At 41.2% G+C, this 24,286-nt stretch overlaps 1 protein-coding gene across 1 annotated transcript in view; it reads left to right on the top strand.

The window, feature by feature from the left end:
• Positions 1 to 24,286, top strand: part of LOC119966306 (cullin-1-like) — a 161,017-nt gene that overhangs the window by 91,092 nt on the left and 45,639 nt on the right. Inside the window, 12 exon segments of the mRNA XM_038797782.1 lie at positions 577 to 721; positions 3,906 to 3,958; positions 3,961 to 3,978; positions 3,981 to 4,012; positions 5,749 to 5,761; positions 5,764 to 5,828; positions 5,830 to 5,855; positions 9,441 to 9,489; positions 16,064 to 16,195; positions 17,520 to 17,637; positions 18,056 to 18,132; positions 18,246 to 18,377. Coding sequence (XP_038653710.1) covers positions 577 to 721; positions 3,906 to 3,958; positions 3,961 to 3,978; positions 3,981 to 4,012; positions 5,749 to 5,761; positions 5,764 to 5,828; positions 5,830 to 5,855; positions 9,441 to 9,489; positions 16,064 to 16,195; positions 17,520 to 17,637; positions 18,056 to 18,132; positions 18,246 to 18,377 — 860 coding nt within the window.

Genomic DNA, 24,286 nt, shown 5'->3' with positions numbered 1-24,286 from the left:
CACATTACTGTTTGTTGGAATTTGCTGTGAACAAATTGACTGCCACCTTTCCTATGGGTAACACTGACTGCATTTCTTCAAAAAACTTAATTAAATGTAGAGCATTTTAACATTCTAATGTTGTGAAAGGCGGAAATCTTATTTGCCTTCTAACTTTCAAGCATGGTATCCAAATATTACCATTGTTGGTTAAATTATTTAACAGATATTGAATTTAAAGCTGAGCCACTCCACAATGGAGAAACCAGCATTGTAGAAAACATTATTTTCTCCATAACTAGATGCTGTGAAATATAGTTAAAGGTCAGTTCTTTTAACTATTTGGTATGCATTTTTCTGAGCTTACTATTTGTTTTCTAATATTTGCACCCATTCCTGATGTATAATTTTCTTAAGGATAGCTAGTGGCCAATGCATGATTGCAGATTCTGGTGTGTATTTTTCTTTTGAGACACAATGATTTTTATTTATTTTTCTGAAGAGTCAAATAACATGTCCCAGATTTTGGAATAATGGAATATGAAGTCTAATTTTTTTTTTGACATTTTGATCATATTTGTCTTTTCGATTTGGCAGATCTGGGTAGGATGTACAACCTAGTTTCTCGAATCCAAGATGGTCTTGGGGAGCTGAAGAAGCTTCTGGAAACGCACATTCACAACCAGGGTTTGGCTGCCATTGAGAAGTGTGGAGAAGCTGCTTTAAATGTGAGTTATAAAATGTTAACTGCAATCCCCTTGTTACTTGGCCCTCTGGACCACTATCTTGTGTTTACAAATATTGCTGACATCTGATAACTTATACCTTTCATGCTTTTTAGAAGCGCATTACTTTGTAAGTTCCCTCGTTTTCCTCCCCCTCTAGCCCCATGCACCCCTCTCACTACGATATCATCCTTTCTGGGGACGGTGAGGATTTTGGTTCTTAGACAATCTGTAATAATGTGGGTGGGAAGAAAAGAGCACCAAAATGTATAGTTTCAAATGGTGGCAATGTTTATAATTATTTTGGTGGTGATTGGATTGTGTTTTGAAACTCAAAAAATTCTTCAAATTTATGGTGCTTGCTGAATGAGTTCCTTTTCTTGTGATTGTAAGCTTTTTCTTTTGCTCCATTTTTTGAGGAGCAACTCAATTATTACTGTCATGAATCTGAACAGTTTCCATCAGATTCTTTCTGGTGAGAGACAGAAGATGATGGACCCTTCCAAAATTCTGGGTGTAGCACTGAAGACTAGCTGCACTGATATGCATGCCATTCCAGTACAGTTGCAACCGTCCGACAAGGATAATTGATAATGTTGTTCTGGCGACAAAAGCAGGACAAATTAATCCAGCCAATGACAGCCCCATCAGCCTACTCTCAATCATCACCAAAGTGATGAAATGTGTTTTGACATTGCTGTCAAGTGGCATTTACTTGTCTAACTACTTATTGATGCTCATTTTTGTGTCCTGCCAGGGCTGCTCCGCTCACACTTCAATTTAGCCTTGTCCAAACATGGAAAAAAAAGCGCATTGTGTGACCTGCCCTTGACATCAAGGTAGCATTTGACTGAGTGAGGTCAGGGTCCTAACAAAACCAAATTGATGGATATTGTGGCGAATACTGTAAGTGGTTGGAGTTGTGCATAGCAACAAAGGAAGATGGTGGTGGTATTGGAGGTCAATCATTTCAGCCCAGAATCCTCGCTGTGGGAGTTCCTCAGGGTTTAGTGTTCTCGGCCCAACCATCTTCAGATGCTTATCAATCACCTTCTTGCTATAAAGTCAGAGTGTAGATGGTTTGCTGATGATTGCCTTATTCAGCCGGATACTGAAGCAGTCGTACCCATATGCAGCAAGACCTGGACAGCATTCAAACATGTGTTAATAATAGCAAGTAACATTTATGCTATACAAGTGCCAAACAATGCCCATCTCCAACAAGGGCAAATCTAACCATTTCCCCGTGACATTCAAAGGCATTACCATTTGATGAACATCTAGGGGTTGCAATTTACCAAAAAATTAACTGGACCAGCTATGTAAGTACTGTGGCTACAAGAGCAAGTAAAGGTTGTGAATTCTGCAGCGAGTAATTCACCACCTGATTCTCCCAAGGTCTGTACTATATCCACAAGGCACTTTGTTGGTCGAAGAAGGAAACTCACCACCCTCTCGTGGGCAATTATGCATGGACAACAAATGTTGGCCTTGTCAACAACATTTATCCCATGGAATTCTGAATAAGTTGGATGTGTGATTCAACTTGCCTGGATGAGTGTCCACTCAAGAAGCTTGATAACACCCAGGTCAAAGTATCCGCTTGATCGGCACCCCATCCGTCACCTTAAGCATTCACTCCTTTACTAGCAGCACACAGTGACAGCAGTTTCACCCAAAGGGTTGTGAATCTGTGGAATTTCCTGCTCAGTGAAGCAGTTGACGCTACCTTGTTGAATGTTTTTGAGGCAAGATAGATAGATTTTGACACATTAAAGGAATTAAGTGAGCAGGCGGGTAAGTGGAGCTGAAGCCACAAAGATAAGCCATGGTCTTCTTCCTGGCGGAGCAGGCTCTTGGGGCCAGAAAGCCTACTCCTCCTAATTCTTATGTTCTTATGGTTGGTATATGTTCTATGTGATACGGATGCACTGCAACAAACCGCCAAGCCTCCTTCAACTGAATTTGCCAAACTCAAATCCTTGATCATCTGGAAGGACAAGAGCAGTAAAAATGTAAACGCCACCACCTGCAAGTTCCCCTCCCAAGTCTCTTGACATGGAACTATACCATCGTTTCTGCACTTTTGCTGGAACAGAATCCCTTATCTTTACCACATGGTTTGCTTGCAGCAGTTCACCACCTAAGGGCAATTAGGATTGGGCAACAAATGTTGGCATTAGCAGTGCTGCTCACAATCCAAGAACAAATAAAAAAGACAATTAATTAATACAAACTAAATTTCTGTAATTTCGTTTTGAATTGTTGGAGAAAGTCTGCCTGCAAAATAACCAAATTTAGGTTTGCTTGGCATAAATTATGAACAATGTGAATGTTAAAGATTTTGCTGGTTAATTACGGATCCTTGGTCTTGTTATCACAGTTCAACAACATGTTTACGCATGCAGCATGACCATTATGTTCATACTACCAAATTGACGTTAAGGGAGCCATTGCAGTTTAGCACTTATGATCTTAAAATATAGGGATTAACTTTACAGGACTTGGGTTTGCAAGATCCCTATTCGGTGGAGTAAACTAAATAATTTAGATCCTTGGTAATTGTCCTATATAATTTTAATTTGAAAATTAAACATTTTCAGTCCAGTTATGTTTCAGTATGAGTCACAAAGCAATAGCAATTTTAATTAAAATGTCCTAAACCTTAAGCTGCAAGTGTAGTTGGCATGTATCACCATACTGATGCTGCCAAACGTCTTTAGCAGCCAGGTTAAAGAAGTGCGGATTCAATGGTGGAAATGTGTTTCACAAGTGGTAACGTTTTTGCACACATCTGCATTAATCTGCTCATTCGTGTTAATTGTGTTTTGTGCGCAGTGGCAACAGCGCATGGAACTATCACTGTATATTAAAAACAATTTCCCATTCTTTGGGGCGACTAGAAAGTGGGACTGGGCCAGGAGCAGGGTGAGTGTGCTCTCCCAGACGTGAGCTGCAATACCACTCACTGACAATGACTTCTGTGTAAGGCGATGTGCTGCCAACCTCCCACCCCAACCTGCCCACTTTCAATCTCCCAGCAGTGACCTAGGCTTCTAGACTTGTACATGGGTATGTCTTGAGTCCATCCAAATAAACTTGAGGTTGTTTTAATGCTGTTATTAATTATTAAGTTTCAACCTTCACATCTATACAATAAATGTGTTTAGTGTATTCATATCTGTTGTTGTTTTGACCCAGGATCCCAAAAATGTATGTACAGACAATTCTGGATGTTCATAAGAAGTATAATGCATAGTCATGTCAGCATTTAACACGATGCTGGTTTTGTGGCTGCATTGGATAAGGTAAGGTGTTGCTTTGTAGCAGTTGATCTAACTGTTAATGCTTTCTATTCACAATTACCGCGCAGAAAGGAAATAAATGCAATGCTTGGGGGGTGCGTGCGTGTGTGTGGAGGGGGCATGCTGATCTGCACTGATCAGCAAGTAATTAAGTTTAAAACTGAAAATTAAATAGCTGGATGCTGTATTTCCTTTGTCCCAGCTTCTAGACCCCTAGATAAGTTGAAGAGAGTCCGATAATACTGGGTTTTAACTGATGTAACAATGCAATTATTTTGATCCAGCTAGGTTTACTTGATTTTTTTTTCATTCCTCAACTTTACAAATTGAAACCAATGACATTCTTGTATCGGGGAACAGGTTTGTAGGGGTTAAACAACTTCACGGTGCTATCCTGTCAAAAGTCTCCAGAGGCAAAAGATCAAAAACTCTCAAGCTCAGGAGCCACTCCATCGGATAATTGATAATTATTGACTAATTTTCAAATTAAATCAAGTTGATGGGAAGAGACTGATGATTTTAGTCCACTGAATTCTGGGCACTTGGTCACTGGTGGAAGCTATGCTGTATAACAATTTCATTCTTTCAGAGAAAAAGTTTATGATGCTGTTGCTCCTTGCAAACAATAGCAGTTCATGTGCTTGAAACAGCTATGCAATGCAAAATGTCTGATGTGTAGTGCCTATGTGATGATTGTAAGGAGCAGTGGCATGAAAGCTTCCTGCCATGGTAACCTTCACTTAAGAACAATCATTCCTTTCCAGATATTGTTTGCAGGTTGCGCTTAGCAGATGGTTACAACTCTGACAACATTTCCTTGTGAAATAGTGACAGCCAAGGCAGGTCTCTAGTGACATGTCCAGGTAGGTTTGGTGGGATCTTTAAGCAGGCCCTGATGTAGGATAGTTGACCAAGTGCTGCATTGTACTTGAATTAGTCCATTTTTGTTTTCCCATGACAGCACTTTTATGCAAAGGTAGTGGAAATCTGGAACTTGCATGTTTAAAAGGTCATGGAAGCAGCGACAACTGAAATTTTCAAGACTGTGATTAATAGAATTTTGTTACGTAAGGTTATTGAAGGATAGGAACGAATGTAGTTAAATGCAGTTGAGGTACATGACGTAGCTGAATGGTGGAGCAGGCTCAAGGGGCTGAAAGGCTGTTCCTGCATTAGCCTGAACAGCAAAGTCTGTTGGGTAGCTTAAGAGGCTGTTAAAACATTTATTAATAGATAATAAAAACAGAAAACGCTGGATAAACTCAGCAGGTCTGGCAACATCTGTGGAGAGAGAAACAGTTTTGGATCTAAAAGATCCTACAGAACTGTCCTGTAGAAGGGTCATTTAGATCCGAAATATTAACTCTGTTTCTCTCCACAGATGCTGCCAGACTTGCTGAGTTTATCCAGTGTTTTCTGTTTATTACTCTTAATAGGTAGAGGAGTTTTCTCATTATTCATGATTCTATTCAAATTAATTAATGAATTAGAATAGAATTAGCATCAAAATCACTGTACAAGGATGGGAATTCTATATTTGTAATTTTAGTATCAACTATTTTCAGAGACTTGTTAAATTGTGGAAAGCGTGTACTAGCAGCAATTGATTAGAATTCAGATAAAAATTATGAATGTCAAGATTTAAAATTGTTGACTATCACTTGTAATGCCCAATTGAAAGTGTGAATACCTAACAGCCTTTTTTATAGTACTGAAAAATGTTGCTTGCTTTTATGCAGGCTTGTGGCCGTTTCTAATAATAATTGCAGTGACAAAAATGGCTCAATCGTCAAGTAAATCCCAGAACTTTTTGGCACGACTACTGTGACTCGTTACTAAAGAAAAGGTAGGATCTATGTACAAGTGCAGCATCCTTTCCAAGTTGGAAATGTTATTCATTATTGCCCACAAGTTGAACAGTTAATAAACAGTAGAAACCTACAGCAGGGCAGACAGCATCTGTGGAGAGACGCAAAGGTGGCTATTTCATGTTGATGACCATCATCAGAACTGGTTCAGTCAGCCTTGTTTCCCCTGCTCTATCCTCTAGCCCATCATGTTAATTTCCCTCCAGTGTCTCCCAAATTTCCTTTAAATTGACTGATCGTCTCCACTTTCACCATCCTGTAGATCATTAACTTCCATGTCCTTCTCATTTGCTGCATAAAAGAGAAAAGTTCTCCCTCGCACTCCTGTGCCTCTGCCGAAAACCTTAAATCTCTATTCCCTAGCCCATAAACCATCAGCTAATGGGAAAATTATCTTTTTATTATGTAAACCGTTCATCATCTTAATCAACTATGTAACTGATCACCCATTCGATCTCCTTTGCGCAAAGATCATCCTAGCTTCTCCAACCTAATCCTGTAAATACCCTAATTTCTGGAACCATTCTGGTATATCACGTTTGTACCCTCCTAAAGAACCTTCACATCCTTTCCTAAACTGTGGTGTCAGAACTCAGCGCAATATTCTAGCTGTAGCCTAACTAAAGCTTGATAAAAATTCAGCATAGGTTCCCTACATTTGTACTTGATGCCTTTTTTAATAAAACTCGAGATCCTATAAGCTTTGCTAATTACTCTCATGTCCAGTCGCCTTTGAAGATCTGCATTCTGGAACCTGTAGGCTGTCTGTCCCTGTCCATTTTTTAGAACTGTGCTATTAAGTCTATATTGCCTTTGCCACATGTATTACCTCGCATGTCTCTGTATAACATTCCAGCTTCCTCTTGTCTACCCATTCTGCTGGCCTTTCAAGGTCCTGGTGCAGTCGATTGACCTTTCATGGAAAATAACACCATAAACCTGAAAGGTTAACTCTGTACACTCTGACCTGTTGGATGTTACCTACAGTTTCTGATTTTAATTTTGGATTTTCCAGCATTTGCATTATTTTGCTTTGATATCATCCTCAATTGTTGTAACGTCTCCAAGTTGGAGGTTTGCAAATTTTGAAATGGTACCCTGTATTCCAACGTCCAAGACATTACTTGTATCTTTTCAGGCAATGCTTTCTAGATTACGACTTCACATTTCTTAAAAACAAAGAATCCTTGGCTGCCAGCTGGCATTTTGCCAGTCATCTTAAATCTTTCTCCTTTTGCTACCTGACCTCTTGCCAGTGGAATGAGTTTATCCCTGTCTACTGTGATCATGTGAATTATTAAATCTCTGCCTAAACTCCTATGCTCTCATGTTGACGATGCCAGCTTTGCCAATCTTGCCAAATACCTGCAGTCCCCTCATGTCTGATGTCTGTCAAACCTCTGCACCCACACCAAGACCTTGACATCCTTCCCAAAGTGCGGTGCCCAAGAATTGGACTTCTCTTAACAATACAGTGATTATGACCCATAGTTTATAATATCTAAGTACATCTTCCTTGCTTTTATACTCTTTGCCTGTTTATAAAGCCAATGATCGCTTGTATTGTTTCTCTGCATCGTGCCATTGGATCTCTTTATATCTATCGGAATTTAACAACCTCTACAACGACTTACAAACACATAATCCAGGTTAACGAGGCATGTTGAGTTCAATAGATCTGAATTCCAGCCTGAGAGATGACAATGCTTGGGGTGTCTATTTAGTTGTAAACAACATTATAAACAAGGTTATGTAAACAACATTATAAACAAGGTTATGTCAGCCTGAAAAGGAGCAGGATGGCAAAATGAAGGATTAGTGGTTTTTGATGATTCTTCATAGATTTTCACTGGGTAAAATTGATATTGCAATGTGGTAAGAACATTGTTATTTTATTAACAATTCGTAGCCTTTATAGCCTTTATGCTCCTTGGGAAGGCAAGAAGGCAGTGTGTTATGACACACTGGGCTAGTGTGTGGTCAGTTGCAGCCCCACTTGACCAGGAGTCACAACACCAGTAAAATTAGATATATTTAAATACCTGAAAATTTGGTTGAGTCCAATAAACTACAGTCACCAGGTTTGTAACTTTACAACAAGACTAACCTATTATGTACCTTTAATTAAACAGACAGAAAATATAGCTGGCTGTCTACTACCCCATTCTCATGGGCAATCCACCTACCCTGCACATCTTTGGGTTGAGTGGGTGAAACCCACGCAAACACGGGGAGAATGTGCAAACTCCACACGGACAGTGACCCAGAGCTGGGATCGAACCTGGGACCTCGGCGCCGTGAGGCAGTAGTGTTAACACTGTGCCACCTTGCTGTCCTCGTTCTTTATACACATATACATAGATAAAATACATATAGGGGAAAGAATGGTGAAAAGAGAAAGAAAATATTAATTAAATAAATAAAAATATGTGCAGGCAAGGTTGGTTACCTTCCCTGCAGATTCAGCATAATTTCAGGTTCACAGCAAAGGATACTGGTAGACATTTACTGCTTTCAAAACAGTAGTTAAGACCAGAAGACCTAGAAGCTGATTTAGGGGTAGCACAAGTGGATAGCACGGTGGCATCACAGCTCCAGGGTCCCAGGTTCGATTCCCCACTGGGATGTTGCGGAGTCTGCACGTTCTCCCCGTGTCTGCGTGGGTTTCCTCCGGGTGTCCCGGTTTCCTCCCACAGTCCAAAGATGTGCAGGTTAGGTGGATTGTCCATGATAAAATTGCCCTTCGTGACCAAATAGGTTCTCTCTCTCTCTCTCTCTCTCTCTGGGGCCTTAAACTTCCCTTTGTGCTTCTGATTTCCTAAGCATTCCCCATTTAGAAAATAGTCTATTGCCTTCATTCCTCCTTCCAAAGTACATAACCTCACCACTTTTCAGCAATGTATTCCATCTGCCACTTCTTTGCCCATTCTCCTAGCCTGTCGAAGTCATTCTGCAGCTCCCTGCTTCCTCAATTCTACCTGCTCCTCTGCATATCTTTGTATCATCTGCAAACTTAGCAACGGTGCCCTCCGTTCCTTCTTCCAGATCATTAATGTATATTGTGAAAAGTTGTGGTCCCAGCAGCGACCCCTGAGGCACACTGGCTGCTGACCTGATTAAAATAAAGATTATTATTGCTTCACCCGATGCCGGTGTCTATGTATTTACGTTGTGTACCCTATGTTGCTCTATTATGTATTTTCTTTTAATTTTCTTTTTCTTTACTTTTCACTGTACTTCGGTACATGTGACAATGAACAAATCCAACCCTGAAAAATACCCCATTTTTCCTCGGTCCTTTTAGCAACAAATTGCTGGTTTTGATACACTTAAATCTTCAGCTTTAGGCATTTCCCAATTATTGATCCACAAAACAAAATAAAAGAAATAGGAGCAAATTAAATAGACAAAAATTACTCTTCCAAGTGCATCGTTGATTCTTGCAGTATTTCTAGAGTACTAATTTCTGTTTAGTTGAACATACTTTAATACTGCCCCAATGTTACATAAAATGGATAAGTGTTGTGTATGGTTTAACAAACATTTTAATTTGTGTCCTATAGTTCCAAGAATCCTGAGGAGGCTGAGCTTGAAGATACACTTAATCAAGTGGTGAGTATTGCTAAACAGTCGCTACGTTTCAAAAGACTTGTTTATCCTTGATGGGTTTGGAAAGTTTTGCTATTTTCCTCAGAGATTGCTTTATTTTCGGAAGCGGTGCAGCAATTTGAAACTATCCATACAACTTGTAAGGAAAATCGGTGTTAAAAATCTTCATTATCCCCTCTTACCCAATCTGATCAATCAGTGTTAATTGTTTCGGATACCTGACCTGCATGCAGCAGGATGTAATTAATGTCTTGATTGGACCGACAAGTGGCAAACAACAATTGCACCACAAAGAATGCTAGGTAGTGACCTAACCAGGCAGAGCATATAACCATCCTCCCTTGATCTTCAATGGCCTGCTATCATGAATCCCCATTCTGGATGTCACCATTGATTAGAAACTCGGCTAAACCAAACGCACAAATGCAGTAGCTACAAGAACAGGTCGGATACTGTATTCTGCAGGCTCTCAACCGACTCTCCCAAGCCTCTCTACCATCTAAAACCACAAGTTAGGAGTGTGATGGTATTTTTTTCCAATTACCTGAATAGGTGTGGCTGTAACCACCCTCAAAAAGTGTGGCACCATCCAAGACAAAGTAGTCCTTTGATTTGCGCTTGTGGTACATAGAAGCATATATAGAAAAGAGGCAGGAGAAGGCCATTAAGCCCTTCAATCCTGCTCTGTCATTCATTATGATCATGGCTGATCATCAAGTTCAATACCTTGATTCCCTTTAGCCCAGGAACTATATCTAATTCCTTATTGAGATTACACAACGTTTTGGCCTCAACAGCTTTCTGTGGTAGTGAATTCCACAAATTCACCACTCTGGGTAAAGAAATTTCTCCTCCCCTTCGTCCTGAAGGTTTACCCCTTATCCTCAAACTATGACCCTAGTTTTGGACTACCCCTCTTAATTTTTTTTTGTGGACCCCCATAGCCATTCCACAGAAAAAAAGCTTCTTATATACGTGGTAAACTAATCCTGATATTTTGTCCGATGACTAAAGTCCATCTACCTTACCGCGAGGGTTGGAAACGGATTAGCGGTATTTTCGTACGTTGCCAAACTTATTCTAATATGAAAAGTAATGAAAAAAACTTTTTACTGACTAAATTGAATTAAATTACTCTAAAAATAACCAATTCATATCAAATATACACAGTTTCTAGTGATTACTGTTATAAATCATTCATTAAACTTGTCAAGGAGAAACGATGGGTGATTTTCACCTCCGTTTGTTCTAGGTAACTTTAAATTTACGACACTGTCAAATGTAATGTTTTTTTCTTCTACTTGATTGCCATAAAATTCATAGCTACATGAATATTTCTACTTTTAGTATTTTAATATGGCGTAGATTACTGTAAAAAATTTAATTCTCAGTAATAACAGTTGTTCTGAAGTAGAATTGCTCTATGGACCACTAAAATATCACCGTGGACCCCCAATTCGGTATTTTTTTTTGTGTGGACCCCCAGTAATGTTACATGGACCCCAGGGTCCATGTGGATCCCGGTTGAGAACCTCTGCCCTATACAATTACAGTAAGACATCTCTATTCATATACTCATCCTCTCGCTATGCAGGCAAACATACCATTTGCCTTCTTCACTGCCTGCTGTACCTGCGCGCTTACTTTCAGCGACTGATGCATGACCCATTCAGATAACAACCTGCCTTCCTATTTTTGCTACCGATGCGGATAACCTCACATTTATCCACCTGATACTGCATCTGTTATGCATATGCCCACTCCCGCTGAAGCATCTCTGCATCCTCCTCACAGCTCACGCTCCCACCCAACTTTGTATCATCTGCAAATTTGGAGGTAATACATTTAGTTCTCTTGTCCAATTCATTACTATATCATGTGAACATTTGGGGTCCTAGCTCCGATCCCTGTGGGTACCCTACTAGTCATTGCTTGCTAATCAGAAAAAGACCCATTTATTCCAATTTTTTTTCTTCCGTTTGCTAACCAGCTTTTTATCTATCTCGAGACACTACCCATAATTCTATGCGCTTTAACTTTACATGGTAATCTGCTATATGAGACCTTATAAACACGGGCATCGGGTGAAGCATACGGGAGTGTAGTGTTACTTGGTAGAGAAGATGTGTGATGAGATTAGATCAGCTCATAAAAGGGTCATTCAGGAGTCTGGTAACAGCAGGGAAAAAGCTGTTTTTGAATCTGTTCGTATGTGTTCTCAGACTTTTGTATATCCTTCCCAATGGAAGAAGTTGTGAGAGTGAATAAGCCGGGTGGGAGAGGTCTTTGATTATGCTGTCTGCTTTCCCAAGGCAGCGGGAGGTGTAGACAGTCGATGGATGAGAGGCAGGTTTGTTTGATGGACTGGGTGATGTTCATGACTCTCTAGTTTCTTACTGTCTGGGCCGAGCAGTTGCCATACCAAGCTGTGATGCAGCCAGATGGGATGCTTTATACGGTGCATCTGTAAAAGTTGGGAAGAGTAAATGTGGACATGCTGAATTTCCTTAGTTTCCTGAGGCAGTATAGGCTTTGTTGTGCTTTCTTGGTCGTAGAATTGATGTGGGTGGACCAGGGCAGATTTTTTGTGATGTGTACACCTAGGAATTTGAAGCTGTCAACCATCTCCACCTCGGCCCCATTGATGCAGGCATGGGCGTATATGATACTTTGCTTCCTGAAGTCAATGACCAGCTCTTTAGTTTTTAGTCCTATTTTTGTTGAATTTCCACAGCTGCATATCTTCTATGTATTATCTGAAACTTTAGCTGTCTGAGTCATGGCATAGACAGATATGATCTGTGTGCCTGTGAACAATTCACATTGTTCAATTTCACTACCAAAGATACTCTACCATTTTGGTTGAGAATTACTCCAGGTAAGGGTGGCACAATGGTGCAGTGGTTAGCACTGCCGCCTATGGCGCTGAGGACCTGGGTTGGCTCCTGCCCCGGGTCACCATCTGTGTGGAGTTTGCACATTTTCCCTATGTCTGTGTGGGTTTCACCCCACAACCCAAAAGACCTGCAGGTTAGGTGGATTGGCCACGCTAAATTGTCCCGTAATTGGAGAAAACTAATTGGGTACTCTAAATTTATTTTAAAAAAGAATAACTCCAGGTAGCCAATGCTGGTTACTACCAAAATTCCTGATATAAACACAATCATTCGGGTTAAAATATCTCTCCTTAGCATGATAATCATGTCTCTCCTGATTTTCTTGTCTCATCCCCACTTTTGCTTTGACATCTGGATGTAGTGGATCCAGGTCTTTGGTCTTCTACCCATCAATAATTCAGCTGGTGCGAGTCCGGTAGTTGTTAGTAGTAAGTAGTTGTTAGTGGTTGTGATACAATAGCGAAATACGAACCTCAAGAGCTTAGTCTCTAAAGTATCACCTGCCATCCCCTTCAATCCTTCCTTCAATCTCTGAACAGCTCGTTCTGCCAGACAAACCATTTGAAGCAGATGAAAAGGCGCTGTACACAATTCCTTTGCATAAACTCTTGGAACAACTTGATCATAAACGTTGTACCATTATCAGAACCGAAAAAATCCGGTAACCCATGAGTTGCAAAGACTTGGCGTATCTTCTCTATGATATTGGGAGCTGTAAAGCTGCTCATGATGTATACTAACTACTTAGAATCTATTCTTGCAGAGGCCATGGCAGGAATACATTTCGACCACTGAAAAGGCTTATCGATGGCTTGTGGTCAGCACATTTGGTGAATGAAAGATTGTAGAGGCACTGATGGAATCTTTTAACTGAAAAATAGTAGCTAGACCATTTTTGTCCAACTGTGAATGTCCCCTTTCTGCCTTTGTCAGTGTTTTGGATGCAAAGCCAATGGGTCTTTTCAGATCTGTCCTCCATTACGTGAGGAAGTCATCGCCGATCGCTCCCATAATAGGACGATGCACACACGACAGAATAAGTTCCTTGTCTGGATGAAAATTGGCTAGCAGATTTTTCGATTGCAGTAGGTTTTTTTCTATGCAGACACTTCCCATTTTGTTTCTTTGTGCAGAAGTAGGTATAGCAGAGCTAATACTAGACAGGCCTGGCATAAACTTTCCATAATAATTTATCAGACCTCCAAATGACCTGAGCTTGACCATGTTCCTGGGCTCCAGAGCTCCCTTAATCACTCAGACCTTTTCTTCCAATGGAGATGAGCCTTGTGCAGTGATTCTGTGGCCTAGATACTGCATGCTCAGTACCTGAAAAATGCTCTTGTTCCATTTCAGACACAGTCGTGCCTCTGAAAACCTTTTATAACCTTGATCCATGTTGCTGAGATGCTCCTCAGTCTTATCCAAAATTAAAATGTCATTTAAGTCGACTAGCATGAGAAGTGCCTAGTAACAGGTTATTCATTATCCTTTAAAGATCCCTAGACTGGAGGATACGTCAAAAACCAAATTATTATACTTGAACAGCCCTTTATGCATGTTGCTTGTCACATACTGCTTCACGTTGTCCACCAGCAAGAGTTACTGATGGGTCTGGTTCATGTCCAGTTTTGAAAACATCTTGCCTCCTGCAAGGGTTGAAAAATCTTCTATCCTCAACAATGGGTAAGCGTCCAGCTTGGAAACCTGATGAATGATAAGTTTGTAATCCCTACAAGACCATTTAACCACCCAACGTGAAAGCTGACTGGGCTCAATGATTCCTGGCCTTTGCAGCTACTCCAACTCCTCCACTTTGCATTTCATTGCGTAGAGCACTGTCCTCCGTTTGAAAAAGCAAGAAGTAGCTTGAGGATCTAAGAACCATTTAACTGTAATGCCCCGCATTGTACCCAGTTTATCTTTGAAAACCTCAGGATACTTCTGAATGACATCCTCTCACATTTGTGTTCTTTATCTCACCCCAGTTCAACTGAATTTTCCTGAGTCAGTCACTAGTCCCATGCTCTTTTACTATCAGGAGCCGTTCTCTTGCTTCTTGGTTGTTATATGCAATGTCCCCCTCTTAACGGGCCACGTATTTGGCATAGTTTCGCCGCTGTAAGTCCAAAGGTTGATTCCTGGCTAAGTGAGGGCTGGTGCCTGCTTAGAGCCCCCTTCCCCCAGCTGCCAGGTTGGCATTTTCACAGTGTCCAGGGAGAGTGCCAGGGCGCTATCCAACCAAGTGGTTGAGTACCTGGAGTTACAAAGGCCTCCAAGCCCCTCTGGTGTGGTCATCCCATTTATCCAGTGCTTTCAACAGTGGCTTGAAGAAGGGTCTCATTGAGGAACCATTGCAAGTCAATATCTGAGTGTTGCCAGCTGCTTCTATGGTAGAAAAGTGCAGGCATGCTGTTCAGGTATCAGAGGTTGAAAAAGAACCAATCTAAAAAAAGCTGTCCGATTACACACCACTTTTTAGAAAGCACTCCATGTGGAAAAAAAAAACCACAATGTGCGGAGATAAAGAAGTCCAAGAGAGCACGTGTCTTTCTAGGAAGGCCTTCAGAACAGACCAGCAGATAAAAAAAGCAGACAGAGAGCCTGGTCTTTCTCAGAAGGACTTCAGAATAGAGGACCATGATCATGCCAGCTGGAGTGGGCGAGAAGAATGGGAAACTGATTTGCGCTCGGTGGAAATTCTGTTTTGGCACTCTCCCACAATTCTCCCAACATAGCAGGATTTGTGCCGGGTATGTAACGTGGCTGGAGAATTGCCCCCCAGGAGTGGAACACTGGCTAATGCTCAAAGCTGGAGAAAGTGCCAGATGAAAAGGAAGACATGCAAATGAGTGAACAGCCATATCACCACCATGGTGATCTTAGTGGGAAAAGTGGTAGAAGATGTGATTTGGTGGGGAAGTATTATTAGAATAATAATCGCTTATTGTCACAAGTAGGCTTCAATGAAGTTACTGCAAAAAGCCCCGAATTGCCACATTCGGGCACCTGTTCGGGGAGGCTGGTATGGGAATTGAACCGGTGCTGCTGGCATTACAAGCCAGCTGTTTAGCCCACTGTGCTAAACCAGCCCCTCAAGGTCAATGACCCACAGCCAAATGTTAATGCTATCATCCACAAAAAGGTCATGAATGGAAAGGGTCTTGTTCACAAGTGATCAGATATTCTGGAGGGAGATGGGGAGAGGGGCAGTTCTGTTGTCACGATTCACGGTGAGTTTTTCAGGAAGGAGATTGGCAAGATCAGAACCCAGGAGGTGTGCTGAGCAGACATTCAGCAAGAAAATAAGGTGAGTCTTGGATTACTGCTCTTAATGAGGCAGTGCAAATTGCCTCAATTAACTCTTCTGAGGATGCCAAAACAAAACACAGATGGAGGCCATTGACTTAGCTTGGAGGGAGTCAAGGGAGTTTGACTTGGCTGTACCATTGTTGTATTGTATCAATATTTTGGCCCCAAGTTCTTTTTAGAAGGGAGATAATTGGCAGTGTTTAATGTCATATGACCTTCTTGCAACATTATTGGAGAACTGCCTCTCCATCTGTGTAATTTTTTTTCCTGCTATTTGTTATCTCTGCTTTTGTACTTACTTTATACCTGCTGTGATAAATTTCCATCCGTTTGTAATATTTTAAACGTTGATTGGATTGTTTGATTTTCAGATGGTGGTCTTTAAGTATATTGAAGACAAAGATGTATTCCAGAAGTTCTATGCCAAGATGTTAGCAAAGAGACTGGTTCATCAGAACAGTGCTAGTGATGATGCCGAAGCCAGTATGATCTCCAAGCTAAAGGTCGGTAGGAGTTAATTTAAATTTGGCTTGTAGTTTTGTTTTCCATTAATAGATCCTGCCACGCAGGAGGCATGTGGCGCAGTGGATAACATTGGGACTGCAGCGCTGAGGACCCGGGTTTGAATCCCGCCCCTGGGTCACTGTCCGAGTGGAGTTTGCACGTTCTCCCCATGTCTGTGTGGGTTTCATCCCCACAACCCAAAGATGTGCGGGTTAGGTGGATTGGCCACGCTAAATTGCCCCTTAATTGGGGAAAAAAAAATAATTGGGTACTCTAAATTTATAATAAAAAAAATAGATCCTGCCACTCTGGTTTAGATTGGCCAACTCTGCAAAGATCAGAGGGTAATCTGGATTTTCTTTGTTTGTTTGGCTCATTTTCCTAGGAGGTGCTTAATTTACTAATTGAGACATTACAAGAATCTAGACTTCTTCAGCATTTTTAAAAGTCATTTAGTAATGATGCAAGTGGTGGGACATTGCTGAGCTGAGTATGGGTGTGTGAAGCTCTTATTTTATAATATAATCTTTTGTCACAAGTAGGCTTACATTAACACTGCAATGTAGTTACTGTGAAAAGCCCCTAGTCGCCACATTCCGGCGCCTGTTCGGGTACACGGAGGGAGAATTCAGAATGTTCAAATTACCTAATAGCACGTCTTTTGGGCCATGTGGGAGGAAACCAGAGCACCCGGAGGAAACCCAGGCAGACACTAGAAGAACATGCAGACTCTGCACAGACAGTAACCCAAGCCGGTAACCGAACCTGGGACCCTGGCGCTGTGAAGTCCTATTGCTAACCAGTATGCTAATGTGCTGCCCCTTGCCCTCAACTTCGAGAGGGCAGGCTATCGGTGACTATCTGGTTTCTGTTTTTGCATTGCTCTGAAAATCGAATCCGTGTTACAGTTTGTGTGCTCTATAAAGTGACAGTGAGTCAAAATAAAGGCTTGCAGTTATATAGCTCATTGTTTCGTGAGCAGCCAAAACAATTTTCAAACTGGGAATTTCTTTGAAATATTAAGGCAAACTTTGTAACTTTCCACACATGAATGGCAGTGGGATGACATTTGTTCTTTACTGCTGCGCAATGACTTGGCTGAGAGATTCCTCCATGCTGCTGTCCATCACAATTCCACTCTATTTGCCTCCTTTGTTTTCCAGGCTGCATACTTAATTGGGATAAATAAGAATTTAATTGAGCTTAAGTGCTAACAGTTTCTACAGAATATGCAGATTTGCCCAGAAAGCATTTTTATTCATCGTTAATCAAAACACTAAGCTGAATTTCAATTTCCTGATTAGTTTTTTCTTCATATTTCAGCAAGCCTGTGGCTTTGAGTATACCTCCAAACTCCAACGTATGTTTCAAGATATTGGTGTGAGCAAAGACTTGAATGAACAATTCAAAAAGCATTTGTCTAATTCTGAGCCTCTTGACTGTAAGTATAAATTATGAATAGTCTATCAAGTTGAAGGGATGTATATAGCATTTTCCTGGTAATGACAGGTTATTTAGATATCAGCACTACGTTAAATATCTACCATAAACTAAGTATCTACCATGTGATTTCTGGATATGTCTGATCCTCACAGCATAGGCTATATAGTAAAAGGGTTAACCCATTCATTGTGGGTGGATTGCTGTTTCTGTTATAATGGAGGAGGAATTCCAGTCAAGTATAACTGTACATTAACATACCACCAGCAAAATTTCAGGGCCTGCATACTCCTATTTTTCCTTCATAATTTGACTTGTTTATTTTCAACCATGATGTGGTTTGATGTTTTGATTCAACAAATGTATGATAAAAATAGGATTACATTTTGAAAAGGGCTTCTTTTTCCCCTTCTCCCTAGTGGATTTCAGTATTCAGGTTTTGAGTTCCGGTTCTTGGCCTTTTCAGCAGTCCTGCACATTTGCACTCCCATCTGAGGTAAATTTGATATATGTTTCCTATTTATTTTGCATACTATTACAAATGATTCATAAGTAGTAATAGAAGTTAATAAAATTCATTGAATAAACATCAGCTTTGTATTACTTCAGTTGGAACGTAGTTACCAGAGATTCACAGCATTCTATGCTAGTCGACACAGTGGTCGGAAATTGACATGGCTCTATCAGTTGTCCAAAGGAGAGTTAGTTACAAACTGCTTCAAGAACAGATATACTTTACAGGTGAGATGTGTAACAATTTTAAAATAATCAATTTTCAATAGCTGTCATGTTTTAAACCGAGGAAAGAAAATAAGATTAATTTATTCAAATAAGGTGCAGAAAGGACATTAAAATCATAGAATTTACAGTGCAGAAAGAGGCCATTCGGCCCATCGAGTCTGCATTGGCTCTTGGAAAGAGCACCCTACCCAAGCCCATACCTCCACCCTGTCCCCGTAACCCAGTAACCCCACCCAACACGAAGGGCAATTTTGGACACTAAGGGCAATTTAGCATGGCCGATCCCCACTTTATCGTTGATTAAAGTCCGGAAAGTTCTTAAGTTTTGAATTGAGACAAAGGTTGACACAGCAATCTCCTTTTTATATCATCAAATTAACTTCATAATTGATGTCAGTGTGATAAATTTTAAATTGTGACAGTTTAAAAAAAATATTTAGTGTACCCAATTCATTTTTTTCCAATTAAGGGGCAATTTTAGCATGTTCAATCTACCTACCCTGCACATCTTTGGATTGTGGGGGTGAAACCCACGCAAACACGGGGAGAATGTGCAAACTCCACACAGACAGTGACCCAGAGCCAGGATCGAACCTGGGACCTCGGCGCTGTGAGGCAACAGGGCTAACCTACTGCGCCACTGTGCTGCCCTAAATTGTGACAGTTAACAGTGACATTTATAAGATAGAAATTATTTGTATGTATGAACCGAAGACAGAATGGTATACTTTCTCATGCAAACTGTTATTCATATGCAACACAGCATGCAAATGTACTTGTGTTGCACAAGTAATATGACGTACCAGTAGTCTTTTTAAAAAATGAATAATGCATAATTTTGCCATCAGCAACTTTTCAATCATTGTGTTCCTTTGTATAAATGTTGTACATTAGGACTTAAACTTAATTTGCTCTTATGGAGGTAAGCTTGCTCTGATATATATTGCGCCTTTAAAACATGGCTTATTTACCTCCTTCATCAGCATCCGAGGAACGCTAAGTATTGGTTGGACTAAAGTGATGACTTTAATTACTTTGGATAATGGTAAATTGTCATACACTTACATCTGCAAACCCATATAAAAGAAATTATTTGTATTACAGAAAATAATGACTGCTTTATTGTCGAGCATTGTAAACAATATCATCAATTGGCATCACCAGAATTAAAGCAACGACAATATATTTCCAAGTCAAGGTGGTGAGTGACTTTGAGAGGAACGCCCAGGAAATGGGGTTCCCAGGTATCAGCTGCTTTTGTCCTTCTAGATGGTAGTGGTCGTGTGTTTGGAAGGTGCTGCCAAGGGAACCTTGGCGAGTTCCTGCAGTGCATCTTCTACATGGTACACATGGCTGCTACAGTTCGTCAGTGGTGGAGGGTTTGAATATTTGTGGAAGGGGTAGAAATCAAGCGGGCAATTTTGTCCTGCATGGTGTCGAGCTTCTGGAGTCTTGTTGGAGCTGCACTCATCCAGGCAAGTGGAGAGTATTCCATTAAACTCCTGACTTGTGCCTTGTAGATGATGGATAGGCTTTGGGGTGGGGAGGGTCAGGAGGTGATTTACTCTCTGTAGGACCTTGGACCTGCTTTGGTAACCACTGTATTAATATGGTTAGTCAAGTTCAGTTCCTGATCAGTGGTAACTCCATGATGTTGATTGTGGGCGATTCAGCTCTGGTAATGCCATTGAAGGCTAAAGAGCAATGGTTGGATCCCTTCTTGTAGGAGATGATCATTGCCTGGTACTTTGGCATGTAACTTGCCACTTGTCAGCCTAAGCCTGGATATTGTCCAGATCTCGCTGGATTTGGACGTGGACTGCTTCATTATCTAAGGAGTCTCGAATGGTGCTGAACATTGCTCAGTCATCTGAAAAAAAATCCCCATTTCAGACCTTATGGTGGAAGAGAGGTCATTGCTGAAGCAGCTGAAGATGGTTGGACCTTGGACACTATCCTGAGGAACTCCTGCAGTGATGTCCTGAAGCTGAGATGATTGACCTCCAACCACCACAACCATCTTCCTTTGTGCCAGGTATGACTCCAACCAGCGAAAGAATTTTCCCCGAGTCCCTTGATTCTAGTTTTGCTAAGGCTCCTTGATGCCATAATCGGTCAAATGCTGCCAAGATGTCGAGGGCAGTCACTCTCACCTCATTCTGGCATTCAGTTCTTTTGTCCATGTTTGAACCAAGGCTGGAATGAAGTCAGGAGCGGAGTGATCCTGGTGGAACCCAAACTGAGTGTCCGTGACCAAGTTATTGCTGAGTAAGTGCCGTTGGATAGCACTGTTGATGATTCCTTCCATCACTTTACTGATGGAGAGTAGGCTGATGGGGTGGTAATTGGCTGGGTTGAATTTGTTCTGTTTTTTTATGTACAGGACACACGTGGACAATTTTTCACATTGCCGGGAGATGCCAGTGTTGCAGCTGTATTGGCTAGGGGTGCGGCAAGTTCTGGAGCACAAATCTTATAATAATAATAATCACTTATTGTCACAAGTAGGCTTCAATGAAGTTACTGTGAAAAGCCCCTAGTCGCCACATTCCGGCGTCTGTTCAGGGATGCCGGTACGGGAATTGAACCCGCGCTGCTGGCATTGTTCTGCATTGCAAGCCAGCTATTTAGCCCACTGTGCTAAACCAGCCCCATGTTCTTCAGTACTATGGCGCGAATATTCTCGGGGCCCATTGCCGTTGCAGTATCCAGTGCTTTGGCTGTTTCTTGATATCCCGTGGAGTGAATCGTATTGATTGAAGACTGACATTATGATGCTGGGGACCTCTGGAGGAGACCGAGATGGATCATCCACTCGGCACCTCTGGCTGAAGATTGTTGTAAATGCTTCACTCTTGTCTTTTGCACAAGAGGTGCTGGACTCCTCCATCATTGAAGATGGGGATATTTGTGGAGCCTCCTTCTCCAGTGAATTGTTTAACATCCACATGGCTGGATGTGGCAGAACTGCAGAGCTTGGATCAAATGCATTTGTTGCGGAATCACTTGCATGTCTATTACTTGCAGCTTATGCTGTTTGGCACATAAGTAGTCCTGTGTTGTAGCTGCACCAGGTTGACGCCTCAATTTTAAGTACACCGGGCGTTGCTCCTGGCATGCTTTCCTACACTCTTTATTGAACCAAGGTTGATCCCCTGGCTTAATGGTAATGGTAAAGTGTGGAATGTGCCAGGCGATGAGGTTGAAGATCGTGGTTGAGTACAATTCTGGCCCACAGCACCTCATGGATGTCTAGTCTTGAGTTGCTTGACCTGCCAGTCCAGTGACAATACCACTACGCAACCGCCGCCTCTTGTCAGAAAATCAAAATTAAAAGAGATCAGGGTCCCTGGATTGTTTTATGTTCAGTAATCTTGAATCTTAAATTATCTGTGAAAAGGAATAAAAGCATTAAAACGGGCAAACGTAGAGTGGATTTTCATGTGCCACAATATTTTTTATATCCATCAGTTTGCTCAACCCCTTCCTAATGAGACTTTTCGCAGTAACTTCATAGTGTTAATGTCAGCCTAATATTTTTTTTAAAAAAATAATGCTTACTCTTGCCCTTGTCCCCAGCAAAACCATTAATGCTAACATGGAACCAGTTGGAACAAATATCTTGTTCTGTTGTAATTTCTATGCATCTATGAAGAAAATGTGAGGAACTCATGGATTTCTTTGTCACTAACATTGAGATAATCTATTCAGCTATCTATGCTACTGCTTCCTCATCAGCCCCATGTATCCCCCTCCCTCAGATTAGCTAGGGATTGAATAGGACACCAAAGATGCAAACAAGAGATGAAATTGTGTAGGTGGATTGATAAATCATCATTGGAGCAATGCCAAAGAAATTACAATAAACATTTTAAATGAAACAAGTAGAACATGCTTTAGTGCACTTTAAATAAGCCTATTGTGGAAACAGGGCAGAGTATGTATTTGCAACCCAACTAATGGTTCAGATATGCTTTTAACAGTTATGGGGCAATATCCTAAAATTATGATGCTGTCAAAGCAATGTAACTTAATGTTATCTCCTTGTTTTTCTTCTGTGACAAGCTCTGTTCACTGCTGTAGTACGTGGAAGGTGTTCTTTGAAAATGACCCATCAAACCTTGTCAAAGGTTCACAGGTGCCATTCTGTACCCTTTGAAGGGCTTAAGGAATTGTGCAGAAATATTAATGCTGGCTTAGTTTCATTTGGATGGCAATTCTGCAAACTACCCAGTTTGAGTGATGGGCTCAATTTAGAAATCAGGTATTTGGTGTGGGCTACATTTAACAGAAGTTATTTGGATACACTGGAGTTTAAATTATTCTGTTTTGTCTCTTTTTGGTGGTAAAGTGGGCACAGAGCGCATCAGTTTCTGGCACAAGTGCCTGCATCACTTCTATACAATGGGAAATTAAATCTAATTTGTACAAAAACCTTGGTCTTTGCTGTGTTTAGACATAATTGCTAACTGTCTAAATTCATTGTTGGATCAATAGAGTGTGTGAAGAGCTAGAAGCATTGCTGAGAAAGCGACATACTGTTTAAGCTTCAGTGGGGGGGGGGGGAAGGAGGAAAGAGAGAAAGAGGGGAGAAGGGGCGGACACCAGCATGTCAAACTTGAAAGGGAGTAATAGTTTAAACTGCAGGAGAGAAGGGTGTTAATTTGTTGCCAGGTCGATTCTGGTTATGGCATTGCATAGAGAATGCACAAGGGAACTGTTGCTCTTTAACGCTTTGTTTAATTCAAAAATGGCATAAATGCCTGGACATGATACTTTGGTCTGCAGTGGACAAGTCTCTGCACATGAACATGTGTACCTTCCAGCAAGTGTAAATGAGCCACATTGCGAACCCAACTGATCATGTTGAATTGGTTGTTAGTGTAATTCCTAGCACATTTGGGAATGTTCAGTAAATGCTGTCTGGTTGTAGAATCACATCTAACAAGAGAGTTTTGCAAGCACAGGTTGGTGAAGGGAGATCATTATTTGCCTAGTGTGAATGGCCAAAGGGGCATCCTATTTGATATGAAAACCCCCCACCCCAAAGTCTGGAGCCTACATACCTGGCATCACACTGGCCCAAAAATTCAGACACCCATATTACTGTTTTGTGTGGTTGGTAGAATGTCTTTCTTAGCTTGATGACCTGTTAATGGACAATATGTAGTAGCAGGTCGCTTTACCTGTTGCTCAAAATTTTGAGATACTTTGAGTTGCATCCTCCGTTCAGATTCACCTTTTGTAATGGAGCAGTCTAACAATCTCCTGTTCCTCAACATGCTTGTTCATAACTCACACTAATGGGTTATCTAATATTGCCTACTGCAATCCATTTTCACTGGTTAATATATGCACTGGGATTTCTACAGCTTCACATGGCCGTATCAGCAGTCTCATCAGTTGACCCTGAGCTATTTGCTCACTGCAAGCTAGACACAAAAATGGGATGTTTCAGAGCGGTCCTGAAGGATAATGGCTCCCCTAATCATTTCATTGCTTGCTGTATACCATGAATGGGCCCAGGACTGCCATTTTCGGACCAAAAAGTCCCTAGTATACCACAAATTATTCTGGAAGGGTAAGGTATCTGAAAAATCTGAGCAACAGGTGAAGCTACCAGTTTCATGCTGCTACTATACAGTAGTATCATGAGTGGTATTTTCCCCTTACAGGATTCTGCTATCAAGCCAAACAGTTATTCTGCCCACTGATGTGGACTAACTTCAGTACTGTATGTAGGCCATAATGTCCCAACAACTGCCGATCGTATCAAACGTCTTGTTCCTCCAGCTTTCCGCAACAGGCAGAGTATTGACTGTACTCAACCACCCCCTGCAAAACTCAAACATTGCTAGATGTGATTTTGCGATTGGACAGCACTTGCTGAACAATCCCAAATGTGGTAC

Source organism: Scyliorhinus canicula, chromosome 5 (genome assembly GCF_902713615.1).
Source record: "Scyliorhinus canicula chromosome 5, sScyCan1.1, whole genome shotgun sequence".
NCBI classification, from domain to species: domain Eukaryota; kingdom Metazoa; phylum Chordata; class Chondrichthyes; order Carcharhiniformes; family Scyliorhinidae; genus Scyliorhinus; species Scyliorhinus canicula.
Note: the sequence above shows the minus strand (reverse complement) of the source record. Positions and strands in the feature narration are given on the sequence as shown.